This window comes from Malus sylvestris, chromosome 9 (assembly GCF_916048215.2).
Source record: "Malus sylvestris chromosome 9, drMalSylv7.2, whole genome shotgun sequence".
In the NCBI taxonomy this organism is placed as follows: Eukaryota; Viridiplantae; Streptophyta; class Magnoliopsida; order Rosales; family Rosaceae; genus Malus; species Malus sylvestris.
In genome coordinates, this window is record NC_062268.1 from 6,362,652 (window position 1) to 6,382,664 (window position 20,013).

Sequence of the window (20,013 nt, forward strand, 5' to 3'; positions counted from 1 at the left end):
TTTTTTTGCAGGGATATATATGGGGATTTCCATTGGTTAAGGACATTGTTACATATGTGTGGATATCGTCAAACATTTGACTCCTGCTGGCCTTGTATTGTAATTGTGCGTCAAAACGGGTTTTGTGGGTTTCAAAACTCACAACACCAATTTTCTATTTTAGGCTCAAAATAATCCGCTAAATTTACTGCCTTTTGGTGTAATTGTAAACTTTCTAAAGAGTTTAGGCTTCGTAATAAAATTAATTGGCAATATAGGAGTCATCCAACCTCTTATAAGTCCTTACAAGGTTTCTCCTAGTATGGGGAATAGTCCAACCTCTCATAAGTGATTTCTCATTGTATGGGTAGTAGTCCAACCTCTTTTATAAGTCCTTACAAAGTTTTTTCTTTTACCGATGTGACTTTTTTAGCTTTACATCTTCACACGCCCGCTCATGTATATGGCAAATTTTCAAACCGAACATGTGAACAACATAAATTAGATGACATGGAACATGTGTGACTGTTAAGCTTCACACATAGACCAATTTGTTTTTATATCATGTAAAATTCACATGTAGGCCAACTTGCTTTTATACCAAGTAAACTGTGTAATTCTCATTGATTTCTGTAATGCTACTGTACATCGTTTTATACAAAACAGATACAAGAGTCCTATCTCATCGAGAAAATTACATCTGAAGTTTAAAATACAATTCAAATATACAAAGAGAATTAAGAGAATTATTTCTCACTAACTGCTCTTACTAACCGTAAATGAATGCAAATGTTAATTGAACTGATTTGGATAACTTCATAATTAGTTACAATTTAGTCGAAATTACATATATACATAAACCAAATTGATCTCCTTGTTGGAATTTATTAGGTTTATTTAGGAAATTAATTAGAGATTTGATTTTGTAGTAGGGAATTTTTGGCATTTACACATTAGGGTTTCTTAGGTTTATTGCTCTATAAATAGAGCTTATAATTTAGTTTGAGATCAAGTCATTCACAATGTAATCTCTTAGGGTTTTGTAGTCGTTTCGGCATTCTCTTTTGTTTAATAATATTCTTATTTTGTAGCCTTATTCATTGCGCACTCTGATATTCAACTTGGTATCATAGCATGTTCGATTCTTCGGAATTTAATCTGTTCTAGATGGGTATCAATTTGTTCATTCATTTGTCCACTGCGTATCAGTTTGTCATGAAGTTAGATTGAAAATTGGCATTGGCATTGACATTGGCACTGGCACTAGCACTGGGATCTGAAGTCTTGCATCCACATCTACTTTGGCAAACCCATGTCGTGTTCCGCCATGAGTTTGACGGCGGGTGTTGGAATTTAATAGGTTTATTTAGGAAATTAATTAGAGATTTGATTTGATTTTGTAGTAGGGTATTTTTGGCAGCGGGTGTTGGAATTTATTAGGTTTATTTAGGAAATTAATTAGAGATTTGATTTGATTTTGTAGTAGGGTATTTTTGGCATTTATGCATTAGGGTTTCTTAGGTTTATTTCTCTATAAATAGAGCTTGTAATTTAGTTTGAGATCAAGTCATTCACAATGTAGCCTCTTAGGGTTTTGTAGCCGTTTTGGCATTCTCTTTGGTTTAATAATATTCTTATTTTGTAGTATTGTTGTTGGAAAATATTTGTATTTTGGTTTATTTGAATGTTTGGTTTTCTAGGCTTAACCCATTAGCATTAGGTTTCGGTTTCTTACCTTTTAGGGTTAGGGTTAGTTTATTATAAATAGTATGCTTGTTATTCAGTTGAGTACAAGTCAGTCATAATGTAGTCTCTTCGGGCTTTGTAGCCGTTCCGGCATTCTCGTTAGTTTAATAATATTCCTATTATTCTTGTTAGTTTTGTTCGTTGTGCACTCTGATATTCAACTTGGTATCAAAGCAGGTTTGATCCTTAGGGATTTAATCTGCCCTTGATTCGTATCAGTTTGTTTGTTCATCTTGTTCCTTGTTAGATTGTCGTTGGTTTAGTTTTTTTTTTTAAAAAGGTTGAATTTGTTTGCTTGGGAGGGCCGAGGCACACCGTGCTAAACCCAGATCCCCAGTTCGAGACCACCACGAATCTGCATCTGTCTGCAACGTACCTGCACCACTTGAATTTGCACCTGCTCGAACCGCTGCAATCATTGCAGCCAAGTTCAATGAACAGGACCACTGTCGCACCATTACACCTGCAGCTTGACGTGCTTTTGCGACCCCGTTCGAACCCGCCTGCATCCGCATCGGCACCCAGATTTGTAGTCGTTGTTGCCCCACGTTGCTGCAGTCCGGCCTGTTTACATCTAGATCTTGTTCCTGCACTTGCATCATTGCACTCTTGTTTTTGCAGGTTCTATGGAGAAGACTGTAGAAAAGAGGAAAAGAAAAGAAAAAAAAAAAGAGAAAAAGAGAAGAAAAAAGGAATAAGAAAAAAGAGGGGGATTAAAAAAAAAAGGAGAAAAAAAAAGGTAGAAAAGAATAAAGACAAAAAACGTTGGTTTTTTGTTTGAAGGCCCACACGGGCATAAAGAAATATATGGTCTGTTTGGTTGGAATTTTTTTTTTATTGTTTGTTTGGAAGTTGGTATTGATATCGGCATCGGCATTGGAATTTGAAGGCTTGCATCCACACCTGCTTGTTGGCAAACTCATGTCGTGTACCGCCATGAGTTTGACGATGGGTGTTGGAAAATATTTGTATTTTGATTTATTTGAATGTTTAGTTTTCTGGGCTTAACCCATTAGCATTAGGTTTCGGTTTCTTACCTTTTAGGATTAAGGTTAGTTTATTATAAATAGTATGCTTGTTATTCAGTTGAGTACAAGTCAGTCACAATGTAGCCTCTTAGGGTTTTGTAGCCGTTCCGGCATTCTCGTTAGTTTAATAATATTCCTATTATTCTTGTTAGTTTTGTTCGTTGCGCACTCTGATATTCAACTCTTGTTCGTTGCGCACTTTAATATTCAACTCTCCCTACTATCCGAAATTACCAATTAGCAATGAATTTTCAACTTATCTCTAATTAACATGTAATTATATACAAGCAACATTCACTTAAGAATCACTTCCTACAATGAAGCCGGCAATACTCGAGATTTATAACTTCCAGATGTAAGAATATTTACTCATGTACAAGATTCTTAATTAGCTTGTGCACTGGGTACGACAAGATTCTTAATTAGCCTATTTTCATACCACTGAGAAATAAAGAAAAGATTTAATTCCTCCGCGGCGTTGGAGAGGAGGCGCGGATGGCCTCCCGGCAGTTACAAGATGGGTAAGCTCCAATTCGATAGAATGACGACACGAGCTTCACGGCAGCAGTCTTAACTTTACAAGCCACCTTGTTTAACTTCATACATCTTGAGCGTTGTGACTTATCGGGTGATTCAAACCTGTAGGAGTTTAGGAATATCTGGCGCTTCCGCTTGGCTCGGTCCTCATTATTCCTCAACGGAATTTGTGCCACTTTCTTACGCTTAAACTACATTGATCTCCTCCCTCCAACACCATGCCTGTTTGCACTTGTCTTCACTCGATCCAATGGCTCGTAACTATAAATATCAAACCGCCGGCTCATGCTGGTGGTGCCGCTGCGGACTAGACCGTCCATGGCTGTATATATGTGCTCAACTATGGATGCTAATAGTGAGATCAATTATTGAGCCGGAGAAGATTTTAGGTTGCTATAGCCTATTGCAGTTCACTTTGATCTTATATACAAGCATAAGTAAAGAATTTTTACTTTTTAGTGTTTGAAACAGCAAGTCAAATACACACAGCAACCACCAGGAACGTCTTTCAGTATTATTTGTACTACCATAAAATTACACTTGGCTATGTTGGGACGAGATATTTTCAAATTTTAAGCAATTGAAGTAAAGCTATTTAGTAAGGAATGGATTACCAAATGTTGATGGGGGATGGGAAAATCCTCATATGAGCATTATTGTAAATGTTGGAATTTTTGGATCGCTGGGCCCGCCCCACTCTAACGACACCGATACTGTCCCCACTTAATCACCTGCACAATCCTCAGGTGTGGGGTTTTACCACAAAAGGCCTCGGTATTAGTTAGAGTGGGGTAATACTATTTAAACCCCTTTGGTTTTCTTCACCCCACCGATGTGGGACAGTTTAACACTCCCCCTCACGTGTAACCTCATTTAGTGGTTTACACGTGGAGATCCACATCGGTGATTGAAACTCAGAGGTCGGCTGACGTTGGGCCCACTTGTTTTCAATTGGAACTCAGCGGTCGTCTCTATATTAAGAGCTCAGACTTGTTTCCTTCCGGGTGGTGACAAGCTCGTTGGCTTGCACGGGCCCGCAACCGTGGGCTCTGATACCATGTTGGAATTTTTGGATCGCTGGGCCCGCCCCACTCTAACGACACCGATATTGTCCACACTTAACCACCTGCACAATCCTCAGGTGTGGGGTTTTACCACAAAAGGCCTCGGTATTAGTTAGAGTGGGGTAATACTATTTAAACCCCTTTGGTTTTCTTCACCCCACCTCATATGAGCATTATTGTAAAGACATGTGAGAGAGATTTGCAAATCACTACTTAAAATGAGTCATTTACAAGTCTCTCTCACATGTTTTTGTAATGCTTATATGAGAATTCTTTTTAATCCCTCCTATCAACATTTTGTGTTCTATTTTATAAACTAGACTTTAATCTCTTAAGACTTGGAAATTCCTCACACAAACATAGCATCAGGAAATGTACCAGATTGTTTTTTATTACATATAAGATCATTTATACCTAATTTTTAGTCCTACCTATGAAAATTCATGTGTGTGGTTGTCACAAATATCTAGTGTTACTAATTCACATACTTAATTTAATAAAAAAGTACGACATATATTTTAGGGCATAGACTAACGTGGTAGACCAATTGAGCATAACAATGTCCTCGATTTTTTCATTCATATTCGAATCCTTCTAGTAGAATATCATTTTGTTAACAAAAAGTGTAGTATAAGATGTCCAATAGCCAAATTAAGCACAACTACAAGCATGGATCTGACCATCAATATTTTGGAATCCCAATTACATGGGAGTTCCCTTTCCTGACATTTGACCAACAAGTGCATAGGATTTAATTAGATAGGTGTAAAATATTCGATGATTTCAAGCAAAGTATTTCTAACTAGAAGTGCAACATATGTATTTTTATATTGACTTTGGATTTTGCTTACGAATTTGAAAGCCTTTCTTATAACAAATAACAATACGATAAACGATGTCCATTACAAAAACGATAAGATCGATCGATAATCCATTTGCTTTTTCAAATGGGCTAATTGGACTGTTAGACTAAAAAACAAATTAAAAAGCACACACCAGAATAAAATTAAACATTTCCCTAACCTGCATCCTTTGGAGAAAAAGCTTAATAAAAAAGAAAAGCACATTGTTCTTATCTAAAGATTCAAGATATATCGATCTTCTACATTTTCTCATCCGAACTTTAAGTTTACCAGATTTGAGAAGAGGACCACCAATTTTGAGAGCTATATATGGGATGGACCTACTGGTGCTCATCTATTACATGTACTGCAGGCTTAATCTGCAGCAGCCAGCAGTACCCAGGCTTTTAGGCCTTTAACTAGCTTAATTAATATAGGCATCATGCATTTGCGTCTGGAGAAAAATATTTTTTTTATCACAAGTTATATACAATCAGGCATATGGTTTTATTATTATGCAATTAGTTATGTGATTAGTGATAGACACATGCATAATTGTGTATAACGAATGACAACTAATAATTTTATTGAAAATCTCTTATCGGTGAATCAACAAAAATTACAATATGTAATAAAAGCAACCTCACACCTCGCACAGCTAGGCATGTGGGAGATAATTGTGAAAGAGAGAGTGGAGAACTATTGGCCCGTCTCTTTGAAATTTAATAACTTTTTCTCCTATGTTAAGAATATGCAATACTAGCCAGTGACCACCTAACAAAGGGGCTTCACATTTGAGACGGTCCATGAAGAACAATAGAGTAGCTTATAAAGTTCACCAAATATAGCAGCTACCTATCCAGCAAGCGGAGATGTTATTAATGGAAGTCACAGGCTCCCAGCAGATCCGCAGTGCCAAATTTATTATCAATCTTAACCTTCAATTTTCATTTGTACCAAAATACATAAATTAATGAAGCTTGCATTTATGGCTGTGTATGCGTTTCCAAAGTCTGAGTCAGAGCAGTTCACGTAAAAGAAAGCACCATTTTAATTCAGTAAATTCTTGAGCAATTAGCCGTATCACCATTCTTCCATGGAACCACAGAGGCAAAGCTTGATGAGTCCTGTGACTATCTGTTACTTAAACATGCAAATCTCGTAGCTTTCATGTGACCTCTTCTTTTCATACCACTTTCTCCTGTGATTTGGTTCAATACTTTCTTCTTAATTTTTCTCATTTCTCCAGCCTCATTCCTCTATATATTCATCTCCTTCAACCCTTTTCTTCTTACCAATATCTCAATCCCACAACATCCTCTCTAGCTTGCAAAACCCTATTGTTTTCCGAAACAAAAGAAGAAAAAAGAAGCAAAATTAAAAAAAATCATGAAGGGTTCAATTTGTGTAGCTACATTTGTTGTTGTCCTTCTTTTCCTTCCACAAGCCATGTCCGCAAGGCGCATAGCTCGGCCTCATTCACGTATGATTACTCTGGATTAAACTTATTTATTATAAACTGTAATTAATTAACATTAAACAAGTCTTCGTTTTTCTTTTTTTACATTTTTTCTGATGATAAAATATGTCATGCAGATCATCATGGGCGCCATCTGAAGAGTACAATTAGAGAAGCATTGGTGGAGAAAAAGGCAAGTAATTATAAGAGAGTTAGGGGGCCAGATACAGTCCAAGTGGCAGGGTCGAGCTTGCCAGATTGCTCCCATGCTTGTGGATCTTGCAGACCATGCAGACTAGTGATGGTGAGCTTTGTTTGTGCATCAATCACTGAGGCTGAAGCATGTCCAATGGCTTACAAGTGCATGTGCAAAAACAAGTCTTATCCTGTTCCTTAGTTTCACTTGTTCATCACTGTGATTATTCAACATCAACTAATTTAGTCAAATTTTCCTTCTTTTTGAACCCTCCAATTTCTTTGCTAGGTAGAGATTTTGTGTAACCAGAGTGTTTGTTACTGATGTTTAATATTATAAAATCACCAAAGACTCGAATTTTCTTCGTTCAGTGGGTTCAAAATTATCTAAAGTTTAATCTTCACGAAGAGCCTTTTATGTTCTCTATTTCATATGTAACAAGCCACGAAAGTAAATTAGCTTAAGCATATAAGGAGCTCCATCCTCTGGCAACCAGCATCTTGGATGTTAAAATTTTATGAGTAAAAGATGGAACTAAAAAAATACAACACAAGTTTAGGTATTAATATGGTGCTGGATCGCCTTTGCTGATATACGTAGCAACGTTGAGTTGAAGCTTATTATTTTCGGCGACCGTCACAACTCTAGCCCTTTTTTGGATGACTTAAGGTATTTCTGGGCTTTGTTACATTTGTATGGCCATTGCCCCAAAGTTACAGAAAAAAGAGGGGTGGGGCATGTTAAAATTAGTTAAGCATGACATTAAATAACACTCTTAAACACTTCAACTGTGATATTCATCATATAAAATAGCACTCTTTGTGTCATAATGATCATGAAGAACGACCTCCAACAACGCATTTAACACTCAAAATGAACAGTTTGTATAGGTTGTAACTTGTAGTGGATTGACTATTTATGTAATCTCATGTTAATTTTATGAACGTAAGATCATTGTGGATTTTGATAATGAATAATCGAATAAATCATACGGAAGTCTAGCCAATTATAATTATTAGAAAAATTATAAAAAAAAGAAGAAATAAAGGGCCAAAATTACACCATAACTAGATTTCAAACTCAAATACGTATAGGTGAGCATATAATTTATATCGTCATGTTTATGTTTGTGAGTCAAATGATTTTAGTTTGTACATTTAAACCCGTGTTAGAGTAACATAATTTTGCACGTGCGAGGCCACAGGGAAAAGAACAAACCCGCCAAGGCCAAAAGAGAAGCACCGGAGGGAGAGCAAATGTCTAGGCTGGTTTGCAGGAAATTGACTGGTTTGATATGACAGATTGACACAAAACTTCCCAAAACAAAACAATTCCTTTTTTGAATGCAAGAATGCAAAATTGTTAACTCTAAAAAAAACAAAAAAAGGGATAATGTCATTCTTCCTCCTCCTCCTCCTCCTCCTCTTCGTTCTGTATCATTCCTGCTCCCACCACCACCACTTTCTTCCAGCGGGCCCTGCCGTGACACCATCATCGCCAACAGAACCACCACCGCCAACATGTCTCCTCAGATGCCATAGCAGGTATTCTCTCTCTCTCTCTCTCTCCCTCCTCTATGGATTGTATGTTGCAACGTACATAATATTTGTCTTGTATGTCAATGCTATGAGTGCCGAGGTACCCACCCACCTCACCTTTTCAGAAAAGTTTCAATCCTTGATCGTAAATTATGCAAAAGGAAGGCCATTAATTGTGCTATTAATCTTTTCCCTCTAAAAAGTTCCCATCTTCAAAGCTTTTGGGGCACCAAGCAATTATGCCATGATTCCATTCCTTGATTTTCTGTGTTTTTCCTTAAAGTGATTTGGGATAGAAAAAAGGAGAAAAAGCTGAATAATTGTGAGGTTAAATTATAGGAGAATACTGAAGAGCATGAGTTGTTGAGCGCAATCATTTTGCCTTTGCCACCATTTTTTTTTCATATACTTTTTGTTTTTGGCCTTTTCGCTTTCGGTTAAGGAGGGTGAAAGATTATCTCTTTCTCTTCCTCTTTCTGGATTTTAGCCTCCTCATGAGATCAAGGAAGCGTAGACAATGCTTTCCTTCTTGCTCTTCCTTTCGCAAAGTGAGCTTTTAATTAGTCCCATCTCTCTTTCTGTTTGTGAATCGAAGATTCGTGTTACTAACTGTTGATTTTTTCTCCCATTGATATTTACTCTTAGAGCCTTTTCTAATGGTTCATGACAGGTTTTGTTTTTACTTTTTCCTCAGAACGTGTTTATATCAGTTGAACGATTTTATTTTTCGTTGTGTTTGCCACATTTTTAAGGAGTTAGAACTTTGCCTTTCGTTTGTGTGCTCTACGTGCTCTGTTGGCTTCTAAATGTTTGATGTTATCACATTAGACTAGAGGTTATTGGATCGGTCCATAATTTGAAACCTTTTCTATGCTATCGTGTGTTATGTGCAACGATTTATAAGTATTGAAATGCTACCGAATGTAGGTTGATGAGGATGAAAATTATAGGAGACGGAAAAAGTGCAATGAAGAGTTGGAATGGCCACACAATTCAACTCATGTCAAATCGCAGTTAACTCAATGTTTTAGTGAGTGGAGTGTTTCTCTTCCATTCAATTCTTCTTTTGGTTCCCAACAGAGGAAAACTGTGTCTCATGTATTTCTATCAATAATTATGGTGACGACATTTACTTCGAAATGACGAACAGAACGCCTTTAGTTCATGCACACATTTCATCTGTTATATCGTATGCAATTGACGGCTTGAAGCAAATCTCTTGAATTGTAATATCCATTGTATACACTGAGACCAATGCTACTGATCAAGTTCTTCTTAAACTACCAAAACTTTATAATAAAATGTGTACATATGATCCTATTACACTCTGTTCACAAAATTTCAGTTTTCACTAACGAGTTTTTAGCCGTTGTAGTTAATGCTATGGTTGGACCACGATCATGGACAGGACTATTTACGCGGTCAAATAACAGACGAAATGACTCCTTAAGTCCTTTTCAGGTATATAGTTGTGGTGTTCCCTTGCCAACTTTTGCTTCTGATGTTGAATTTGTTTATGAACAGTTAATTTCTAAGGACTTGTATAGATATATGTGAAACTGCCGTAGAGTGTGAAATAGTATGACATTGTCACTTTGTATTTAAAAGCTTTCTTGGAATTTCTGAAGACTTAAGCATGCAATTCTAGCTTTGGTCACTTTTAGGTTCTTAAGTTAAGTACTTTGGTGTTACCCACCTTACTGGACTTCCAATGAAATTTTCAACTTCTATATACAGGAACAGAGACTTCTGAGGCTTCAAGCACGATTACAAGTACCTTTTGACGAGAATCGCCCTGATCATCAAGTATACTCTTCATGCTGGTTCTGAACATGTTTTTTTATTATTACTCTTGTCCATTGTTGTCTTGGTTTAATGTGGCTAAAATGAGCTACGATAGATTCTGATGACCGTACATTGTTTATTTCATTATCTATGATTCGAGTCTGCTAGAGAAACGATTTGCTATCATGACTAAACCATTTGATTGCAATTTAGTTTTCATGCCGAATCTTCAATAGCAGTACAAGATTTAAATCTTATCTTGTGACCATTATGCTTCAGGAAGCCTAAACCCCTTTTCGATAGCTATTTGGTTCTTCATCGTTGAATAAGTCTACGTTATTCCATTTAACTTCAGGAAGCCTTGAAAGCATTGTGGCATGCTGCCTTTCCAGATGTTGCTCTGCAAGGTCTGATCTCCGACCAATGGAAAGAGATGGGTTGGCAAGGTTCTAACCCCTCTACCGACTTTAGGTACAATTCTATCCAATTGAAACAAAGTTAGTCTGACAGTTTGAAATTGAAATACTTCGTCTTATTACTAGACTGTACTATTGCAATTCCATAGTTTATCCTCTTATAGTGAAATGCTCTCTTCAGGGGTTGCGGTTTTATCTCCCTCGAGAACTTGCTTTTTTACGCCAGGACTTATCCAGTATGCCCTCTTGACCTGCAAATATTCACATCTTCTCTTTCTGTGTTTTAGCTTACTAATCATATAAAATTCAAAATGAAGGCATCTTTCCGTAGGTTATTGTTCAAGCGAGATGGAAATCGAGCAACTTGGGAATACCCGTTTGCTGTTGCTGGCATAAATATATCATTTATGTTGACTGAAATGCTGGATCTTTGCTCAGGTTTGTAAAGAAGTTCTAACATCTATACCATGAATAGATTTTCTTATCATGTTTAATTGTAACGTTAAATTGAAATCATCTTCTTTCTTGAAGCAATTCAAACCATCTGTTTCACAAAATTTTATATAAGGAAAGTTCTTGAATCTTCCTCGTCTCCTCATATACTTTGCAGAAAAACCAAGGTGTCTTCCAGGAATAAATTTCGTGAAACTATTAGGAGGTAAATGTACATCTCAGATAAGGTTATGCTCAAATGTCTTCTGTTTGGTTACAGATCAAATGTCTTAAGAGTTAGAGAACTGTTAAAAAACAACACAGGTTACTGATATCGACCCTCATGAATTATGAGTTGCTTGCAGAAGATGAAGCCGCCTTTGATGTACTGTATTGTATAGCTTTCGAAATGGTTGATGCTCAGTGGCTCGCAGTGAATGCGTCCTACATGCAGTTTAACGTAACTCTCTCGCTCTAAGCATGCACATTATCACAAGCATGCGCGCACAACTTTCTAATGTTCGAATTCCTCAGAAATCATGCCTAGCATTTTCAACACTTATCAAATATTAGAAAAATGTATTTGAAACCTAGAATTCTACATATTATCCTCGGCTGTAATAACTACTTAACAAGATATACTTTAACTATCCCATACCAACGAGAACGTGCGAACCTCATCTATTTGTTTTTCAATATGCCCTTTAGTTAATGCTGGTTTATATTTGTTCACTCGTTTCTTAGTTTATCCTTGATAACACATCTTCCTGGTAATTTCAAACTCTTTAACCATTAGAGTTGAGCATTCATTGCAACACAGCTTCTTGTTTAACTTAGGTCATATTGGCTTGTTTGTTTGATGAGCTTTCCAATCACTAACCCTTAATTTTCTGCTTCAATCGTTCAGGAGGTTCTACAAGCAACAAGGACGCAGTTGGAAAGGGAGCTGTCTTTGGAAGATACTCAAAGAATACATGATTTACCAGCTTACAATCTATTGTACCAGTAGCTAGCTTTAGAGGTAGTACAAAATCCCCTTGAAAATTTGCTTGAATGGTTACTAGATGGAATGAATAATGATGATCAAACCAAGAATTGAAATGATTTGAGTATCTACAATTATTATTGGAGAAATTTTGTAATGCTTCAAGCTGCGTAATAACTACGTTATCTTTCAAACTCTATTCACCCCACATCTAATGTTAAAGCGAATATACAAATAAGTTATGTGGGTACAATGAAGCCCAACCTAATGGTATGTGTTATCGTTTTGTGTTTGTCAAACTTTTACTCTTAAGATAAACCAAACACAGTGAGAGACAGACAAGAATATTCAAGACTTAACTAAAAACGTAATATTGCATAGTTTAATTTCTAGAGTCTTAAATGTAATAACAATATTTAGATGGAACATGCATTTTGCTAGAAGTCTAGACATATTAAAAGAAATAATGGATTTGATTGTCTTCAAATCTTTTGCAGACAAGAATATTCAAGACTTAACTAAAAACCTAATATTGCATAGTTTAATTTCTAGAGTCTTAAATGTAATAACAATATTTAGATGGAACATGCATTTTGCTAGAAGTCTAGACATATTAAAAGATATAATGGATTTGATTGTCTTCAAATCTTTTGCAGTCTACCCCTATGTATGCATCTCTTAGAATGGTGTTGCATGTACCACTTGGTTTTGGACACAATTCTTGATCAAGATCTTGTTCTAGAAAACACTACGGCCATTTCCTTGATATGTCAATTTTATCGGAACAAAAGTAATCTACGCATCTGTCAGTGTATGCGAGATAGTTCTATCGGCTTGATCTTGTCAATGAAAGGTGAGCTGCTCATACAGGTTATGTCTTTTTTGAGTGCTACGTCAGTGGTCTTGATGCGCTGAAATTCGTGCAATTGTTCTACTACGAGTCTTTGTACTTCTTCATGGATTTTCCTATACTAAGGCAACAAAGCCTCTGACTACCTCCGGTGTTGACTTGCTGGTCTGTACTGTTCTTCTACTTATCCTCCTGGTTTGTGTCGTGGCTACGGTGTACGTGGTTCATCTCTGGCTGGTGAGCAAGCTGCTCGTAGTAGCTCTTGGCGTGGGTTGCCAATTGAACTCGAGATGGACTGCTCTCGTGTTTTCCTTTGTTCGTCGTGTTACCTACTCTGGTGCTTGATAAGAGAAACTTCTTGCAGGCCTAGCCATGAGTGGACACTTCATTTGGAATGTCTGGAATGCTTGTCATAGTATGGACCCAACCGTGAATGTATGTTGAACTTAAGGGCTAAGTAGGGAATGTACACTTCCAGAATGCTTGGTTCATGGCTGGTCAAATGGCTATTTGCTAAGACATTGCTGGTAAGAGTCATGATGATCTGCCCTTGTTCTGCTTTGGGATACCTCGCCTGGGGCGAGCTGCATCTCAATGTGCTTCAGGAGCTGGTTCACCATAGTCGTCTGCTGCGCAAGGGCACTGGTTAGGTCGGCAACCTACCAGGACAGGTGTTGTTCGCCATTTGGGGTGAAAGAGCTCGGATGATGGGCATCTCCGTAAGTGGTGGAAGTGTAATGAGTTACAGGTGCAAAACTTGGGCCTAGATAAAGCAAACCTATGGAAAAAATGGCAAAATTACCCTTGGTCCAGTCACCGGTCCAAAAATCAGTTACCCAACCTGAGTAAGAGCTAGTTTGGTGACTTGAAGCCAGGTCATCTAAAATGGCTTGAAAACCAGTATAAGGACCTGTGGTTGGGTCGATAGAGCAGGTTTGGCGCACGAGCATGGAACCGTTTCGGCTTGGCCCGCTTAACCGTGGGCTAGAACCCGTTGGGCTTACACGTGGGTCGCCTGCCCTTGGGCTTGGAGTTTCTCTGCTATTGCTCGCTAAGTTTGGGTCGTCTGGGCTACATGGTTCGCAGCTGCTGCAATGGACTGGGCTCATGCCCGTGTCACCCTTGAGCTTCATGCCTTAGGCTTTCTATTCTATGGACATGAATTTTATGCCCAGGGTTTGTGGTTGCACCGTTATAGGCTTAGGCTTTGGTTGCTCGACTTACAACAGGGGTTGCCATCGCATGGGCCTTTTGTCCGTGGTTTGTAGCTGCAACTACAGCGTGGGCTGTTGCTTGGTGGACGCGTAGTGGTTGCTAGGCAGCGGCCACAGTGGAGGTAATGGTGCTCCACGGCGGTAGGGCACCACCTACCATTGTGTTATGTGTTGAGGATCATCGATGTGGAGCAACATCTTGGTATTTGTTCTCCGACCCAAATACTTGAACGTAGAGCATTCCATTCGTCATGGTTCCAGAATTTTCTACCATTGTATCCTTTCTCTAGGGACTAATCAAGAAACTATTCTTTGAAAAATTAAATGATATTGCGTGTGAGAAATTCAATATAACAAAATATTCTAAAAATCAATTGCGAGATTCTTCTTTGAGTGTTTGAATCAAGCTCTCAATGAAAGCACCAATATGTGGTAGCAAAAATCCGATGTCTTTAGTCTTGACAAATTTGTACCTACAAAACAATCAACACATTTGATTAAAGACCAAAGCCTTATGTGCCCACAAGGCAGGGGTAGGGGGAGTTTGGCCAATGGATCGTCGATGCCTAAGTTAGTTTCTATGAAAAAAGTGAGTGTTTAAGGCTTGTATGCGTAGGAAAAAGCTTGCCAAAATTTGGTGGAGATAGAGGTATTTATAGGAGGAGGTGGCTGACCATGGGGTTAGGGTTTTGCCTACACATGTTGGCATCCTACTGGCTAATGTGTGTCATCCGTTGGATGAATGAGGCAAACACATCCCCAAAATATTAATTAAGATAAAATTTCTTGGGATAATGGTGGAAGTATCCCTAATTCATTGTGATAAGGATTCATTACTTGATTGAGTTGATCTTCAATTGGGAATGTATTAAAGACATGATTTAGTAATTAACCCTATCTTTAATACCTTTGACTTTTTCATGCCATGAGTAAGGCAGCTTTGAGTAGTCGTAGTCAGCTGCTTGGACACTTAGGGATGTTGAGCTGCACGTGGGAACAGTGGAGGGTCCTGCCCATTTAATGAAGGCAAAAAAAAATTCAGGTCTGGTATTTTGATTTTCTGAGATTATTTATGTAATTGTTGTTCATCGAATTTTCTTAGATCCAAACTAAAATAATAACATCCCTTTCATATAATTTCCTAATACATATAGATATATTAACTTCACATTTAAGAAATTCTCCCCGATCCCGATCTATCTAAAAAAAAAAAAAAAAGGTCGTACCCAGTGCACAAGGCTCCTGCTTTACGCAGGGTCTGGGAGAGGTGAATGTCGGCTAGCCTTTCCCCCATATATGGAGAGGCTGCTCCCAAGCCCGATCTATCTAAAAAATAGTTATAATTCATTTATCATATTTACACATACATAAGAGCTTATGCATGAAGGAAGCCACATATTATATATCATATTTTACTAAATAGATATCCATGTTATGATCCAAGTATGATTTTGAATTGAGCTATTTACTAAAATGTACAATATTGAACATTAATCTGTTGTAGACTTAGCATTATTGATTAGAGTAACGTAATCAATCCTTCAAGTATAAATTATCATATTGTTTCTTAAACAAATAGCAGTAAATTTGTCGGCTAGTTAGTGCATGTGCATTAGGAGGTTGATTAATCCATACATTCAACATATTTCCAATAATTAATTGATTCCTTCAGCTTTAACTGCTACCTGCTACACCGAGTACTACACTTTACCAAAAGGTTTCAACATTATTGAGATTATATAATAGGGATGTGATATCCACTCATTACATTTTACTTCTCACACACATTTTTAATTTTCGGCCGTCGGATCGGATAAATTGAAGAAGATCAACGGATAGAAATTAACAAGAATGTGTGAGAAGTAATTTTGGGTGTGTGGGTAGCACACCCCTATATAATATTCCCTTCTTTATATAACTCATGTATCTGAAAAATAGTTATAATTCATTTATCATATTTACACATATATAAGAGCTTATGCATGAAGGAAGCCACATATTATATCATATTTTACTAAATAGATATCCGTATTATGATCCAAGTATGATTTTGAATTGAGCTATTTACTAAAATGTACAATATTGAACAATAATCTGTTGTAGACTTAGTATTATTGATTAGAGTAACGTAATCCCTTACGTATAAATTATCACATTGTTTCTTAAACAAATAGCAGTAAATTTGTCGGCTAGTTAGTGCATGTGCATTAGGAGGTTGATTAATCAACACATTCAACACATATCCAATTATTAATTGATTCCTTCAACTTCAACCGCTACCTACAACACCTACTGAGTACTCCAGTTTACCAAAAGGTTTCAACATTATTGAGATTATATAATATTCCCTTCTTTATATAACTCATGTAATTAGCACCACTTTCAAAAGTACTCTATAGATTGAAATGCAGGAAGAACCAGAAATTGAGGCAAGCCTAAGAGGCCAAGCAGATATATGGAAGTACATGTTTGGTTTTGCTGATTCCATGGCCTTAAAATGTGCTGTGGAGCTACGCATAGCCGATATCATACACTCCCATAGACCTAGTGATGGTGCCTCAAACTCAAACCCTATGATCGCTTTGTCCCAATTAGCCTCATGCATAGCACCCTCCCCAGACATCACTTCCCTCACACGCATCATGAGACTTCTTGTCCGCCGGAATATATTCGCCGTTCATCACCCATCTGATGGCGGGGAACCTCTTTATGGTTTGACACATTCATCAAGATGGTTGTTACATGACGCAGAGCTGAGTCTAGCGCCTATACTTATGATGAATAATCACCCCTGCCTAATGGCGCCTTGGCACTATTTCAGCCGAAGAGTCAAAGAAGGAGGTCCATGTGCCTTTGAGATGGCCCATGGGCTTGATATTTGGGACTACGCTTCTCAAAATCCAGAGATCAACAAATTGTTCAATGATGGCATGGCCTGTACTTCTAGGTTTGAATTGAAGGAAATACTCACAGGTTATGAACATGGGTTTGATGGTGTGGGATCGTTAGTGGATGTAGGTGGTGGGACTGGAAGTGCAGTGGCTGAGATTGTCAAGGCCTATCCCAACATCAAAGGTTTCAATTTTGATCTGCCCCATGTCGTAGCCACAGCACCGGTGTACCATGGCGTGTCACATGTAGGTGGTGATATGTTTGAGGGCAATATTCCAAATGCGGATGCAGTTTTCATGAAGGTAATTCTCTTTTACATTCCAGTTATGGTATGATTGTAGCCTTGTAGGTATGGATTTCTTTCCTTTTGTCACCTTCAAGGGGACGACCTCGTAGTTTTTGGTTTGTGAAGAAACGTTGTTAGTTAGAGATAGTATTCTTGCCTAAAATTGAAATGACACTAATTAATTTTTTATTAATGTAGCGTATTATGCACGATTGGAGTGATAGTGATTGCATCAAGATTTTGAAGAATTGTCGAAAAGCAATACCCGAGAAAAGTGGCAAGATCATTATTGCTGATATAGTTCTAGAGCCAAATGGTGAAGGGACTCTGAATGACACACGATTGGTCATTGATTTAGTGATGATTGCACACACGTCAGGAAGGGAGAGAACCGAGAATGAATGGAAGAAGATATTGGAAGAAGGAGGTTTCCCTCGCCACAAAGTCATCAAAATTCCAGCTTTAGTATCCATTGTTGAGGCCTACCCTATGTGAACTAAATTCCAGTATCATGCAAATGTTGTAGTTATTATGTATTGTCAATAAAACGATCCTCAATCGTAGTGATTCAAGCTGGCTTAAGTCCTTGCGGTACTTCCATTAGAAACTAACACCATTCATTCGAATAATTGCAAAACCCGACAAACCCATGACTACTAATTAATTAAACTGGTTCAATCTTGATCATCCAATACTCTTCAAAATCCTTGGCTTCGTATGGAATCCTCAAAAACCCATCGTTGCAAAACCCTTATACCTCAGCTGATCTATATAGCAGCTGCAAGAACTTTTCATGAAGGAGCAACTTGGTATGAACCATGAAACGTCCACACCAACACAAACAGGCACGTAACCTTTCGGTGTTGTAGAAAGAGAACTTTCAGTCTTTTCGCTCCTATTAACTAGCTCAACTTGCCGCTTCTTCTCACCCCCATTAGCAAAAAGCAAAGCACTCTCTTCATCTGTAATTCTGGATTAGTACTTCAATTCATTTTAAGTACATGGTACTTCCTCAGTACAAATTGAAGGCCGTGCTATCTTCGTACTCTCTGCTTGCCGATTAGATGTTGGTTAATTAACGATGTTTTTTAAGTCAATAACTTAATGATTGTGGCATGCATCTTAATTTACATGCCATTAATCTAATGGTAAATTGTCAGGTACATATATAGTCTTTGTGAGCAGGCAACATGGGTGACTACAAAGTTGAAAATAGATTTAAATATGAATAAACTGCCGATTTTCCTGAACTTTCACCTAACTTTCGATTTACCCTCTAAACTTTTAAATTGGAAAATCAAGGAGTTAAATTAATTTTTTTGGCCAATTTCCCCCTTATGGTTAGTTTTCCATAGATTCCATCCAAATTAACATTCACTCTTATACGTGCATGCCACGTGACTGTCCTTTGAGAACAAAAAAGTCACTTCGCTAGACCTTCAGACACAAAAAGTAAAGAAAATAGAATCACACAAATTTGCACAGGTTCATTAAGTTAAGCATGCAGTTCTAGCTTTGGTCACTTTTAGGTTCTTAAAGTTATGTACTTTGCTGTTATCCACCTAACTGGACTTCCAATAAGGAAAGGTAATTGTTCTTGAATCTTCCTCGTCTCCTCATATACTTGCAGAAGAACCAAGGTGTCTTCCAGGAATAAATTTCGTGAAACCATTAGGAGGTAAATTACATCTCAGACAAGGTTATGCTCAAATGTCTTCTGTTTGGTTACAGATCAAATGTCTTAAGAGTTAGAGAACTGTTAAAAAACAACACAGGTTGCTGATATCGACCCTCATGAATTATGAGTTGCTTGCAGAAGATGAAGCCGCCTTTGATGTACTGTATTGTACAGCTTTCGAAATGGTTGATGCTCAGTGGCTCGCAATGACTGCGTCCTACATGCAGTTTAATGTAACTCTCTCGCTTTACGTATGCACATACACAAACATGCACATTACCACGAGCATGCGCACACAACTTTCTAATGTTCGAATTCCTCAGAAATCATGCCTAGCAATTTCAACACTTCTCAAATATTAGAAAATTGTATTTGATACCTAGAATTCTACATATTATCCTCGGCTGTAATAACTACTTAACAAGATATACTTCAACTATCCCGTACTAACTAGAACGTGCGAACCTCATCTATTTCTTTTTCAATGCGCCCTTAAGTTAATGCTGGTTTATATTTGTTCACTCGTTTCTTAGCTTATCTTTGATGACACACCTTCCTGATGATTTCAAACTCTGAACTATTATAGTTGAGCATTCATTGCATCACAGCTTCTTGTTTAACATAGGCCAAATTTGCTTGTTTGTTTGATGAGCTCTCCAATAACTAACCCTTAATTTTTTGCTTTCAATCCTTCAGGAGGTTCTACAAGCAACAAGGACGCAGTTGGGAAGGGAGTTGTCTTTAGAAGATACTCAAAGAATATATGATTTACCAGCTTACAATCTATTGTACCAGTAGCTAGCTTTAGAGGTAGTACAAAATCCCCTTGAAAACTTGCTTGAATAGTTGCTAGATAGGAATGAATAATGATGATCAAACCAAGATTGCAATGATTTGAGTATCTATAATTATTGTTGGAGAAATTTTGTAATGCTTCAAGCTGCGCAATAACTACGTTATCTTTCAAACTCTATTCACCCCTCGTCTAATGTTAAAGCGAATATTCAAAGAAGTTATGTGGGTACAATGAAACCCAACCTACCAGTATGTGTTAACGATGTTTGTTTGTCAAAGTTTTACTCTTAA

General features: G+C 37.5%; 3 protein-coding genes and 1 long non-coding RNA gene across 10 annotated transcripts; 3 read left to right on the forward strand and 1 right to left on the reverse strand.

Annotated features, from left to right (window-relative positions):
• Positions 1–3,071: 3,071 nt before the first annotated feature.
• On the reverse strand, positions 3,072–3,807 carry LOC126583865 (uncharacterized). The gene is made up of 2 exons (XR_007609872.1): positions 3,743–3,807; positions 3,072–3,639 (listed from the first exon to the last, which is right to left on the reverse strand). It is a non-coding gene; the product is annotated as an uncharacterized LOC126583865 (long non-coding RNA).
• A 2,625-nt stretch (positions 3,808–6,432) lies between these two features.
• On the forward strand, positions 6,433–7,215 carry LOC126583249 (protein EPIDERMAL PATTERNING FACTOR 1-like). Its single transcript, XM_050247578.1, has 2 exons — positions 6,433–6,679; positions 6,793–7,215. Exons 1-2 carry the CDS (start codon positions 6,586–6,588, stop codon positions 7,050–7,052), a joined length of 354 nt encoding a protein of 117 aa, XP_050103535.1. The 5' UTR covers positions 6,433–6,585; the 3' UTR covers positions 7,053–7,215.
• A 919-nt stretch (positions 7,216–8,134) lies between these two features.
• LOC126583266 (uncharacterized) lies at positions 8,135–19,771 on the forward strand. Of its 7 annotated transcripts, none has more exons than XM_050247598.1 (10): positions 8,136–8,395; positions 9,317–9,419; positions 9,765–9,850; positions 10,127–10,195; positions 10,530–10,645; positions 10,772–10,826; positions 10,908–11,028; positions 11,201–11,248; positions 11,388–11,482; positions 11,930–12,164. In XM_050247598.1, exons 3-10 carry the CDS (start codon positions 9,773–9,775, stop codon positions 12,029–12,031), a joined length of 684 nt encoding a protein of 227 aa, XP_050103555.1. In that variant the 5' UTR covers positions 8,136–8,395; positions 9,317–9,419; positions 9,765–9,772; the 3' UTR covers positions 12,032–12,164. The 7 variants fall into 7 exon arrangements, with proteins under 7 accessions (XP_050103557.1, XP_050103555.1, XP_050103556.1 ...); XM_050247593.1 differs by lacking the exons at positions 8,136–8,395; positions 11,930–12,164 and adding exons at positions 8,567–8,937; positions 19,624–19,771 and having other exon boundaries at positions 9,756–9,850; XM_050247592.1 differs by lacking the exon at positions 8,136–8,395 and adding an exon at positions 8,588–8,937 and having other exon boundaries at positions 9,756–9,850.
• LOC126583265 (xanthohumol 4-O-methyltransferase-like) lies at positions 16,403–17,821 on the forward strand. Its single transcript, XM_050247591.1, has 2 exons — positions 16,403–17,265; positions 17,448–17,821. The coding sequence occupies exons 1-2, from the start codon at positions 16,477–16,479 to the stop codon at positions 17,742–17,744; spliced, it is 1,086 nt and encodes a 361-aa protein (XP_050103548.1). The 5' UTR covers positions 16,403–16,476; the 3' UTR covers positions 17,745–17,821.
• Positions 19,772–20,013: the final 242 nt, after the last annotated feature.

What these genes read in the sequence shown, in the direction of transcription:
- LOC126583265 (XM_050247591.1), top strand. Translation starts at nt 16,477, where the DNA reads ATGCAGGAAGAACCAGAAATTGAGGCAAGCCTAAGAGGCCAAGCAGAT. An exon ending in CGGATGCAGTTTTCATGAAG is followed by an intron (nt 17,266 to 17,447) that starts GTAATTCTCTTT and finishes TTATTAATGTAG; the next exon opens with CGTATTATGCACGATTGGAG.
- LOC126583249 (XM_050247578.1), top strand. Translation starts at nt 6,586, where the DNA reads ATGAAGGGTTCAATTTGTGTAGCTACATTTGTTGTTGTCCTTCTTTTC. An exon ending in CATAGCTCGGCCTCATTCAC is followed by an intron (nt 6,680 to 6,792) that starts GTATGATTACTC and finishes TATGTCATGCAG; the next exon opens with ATCATCATGGGCGCCATCTG.
- LOC126583266 (XM_050247593.1), top strand. Translation starts at nt 8,884, where the DNA reads ATGAGATCAAGGAAGCGTAGACAATGCTTTCCTTCTTGCTCTTCCTTT. An exon ending in GCAGTTAACTCAATGTTTTA is followed by an intron (nt 9,420 to 9,755) that starts GTGAGTGGAGTG and finishes ACGAGTTTTTAG; the next exon opens with CCGTTGTAGTTAATGCTATG. An exon ending in AGAATCGCCCTGATCATCAA is followed by an intron (nt 10,196 to 10,529) that starts GTATACTCTTCA and finishes ATTTAACTTCAG; the next exon opens with GAAGCCTTGAAAGCATTGTG.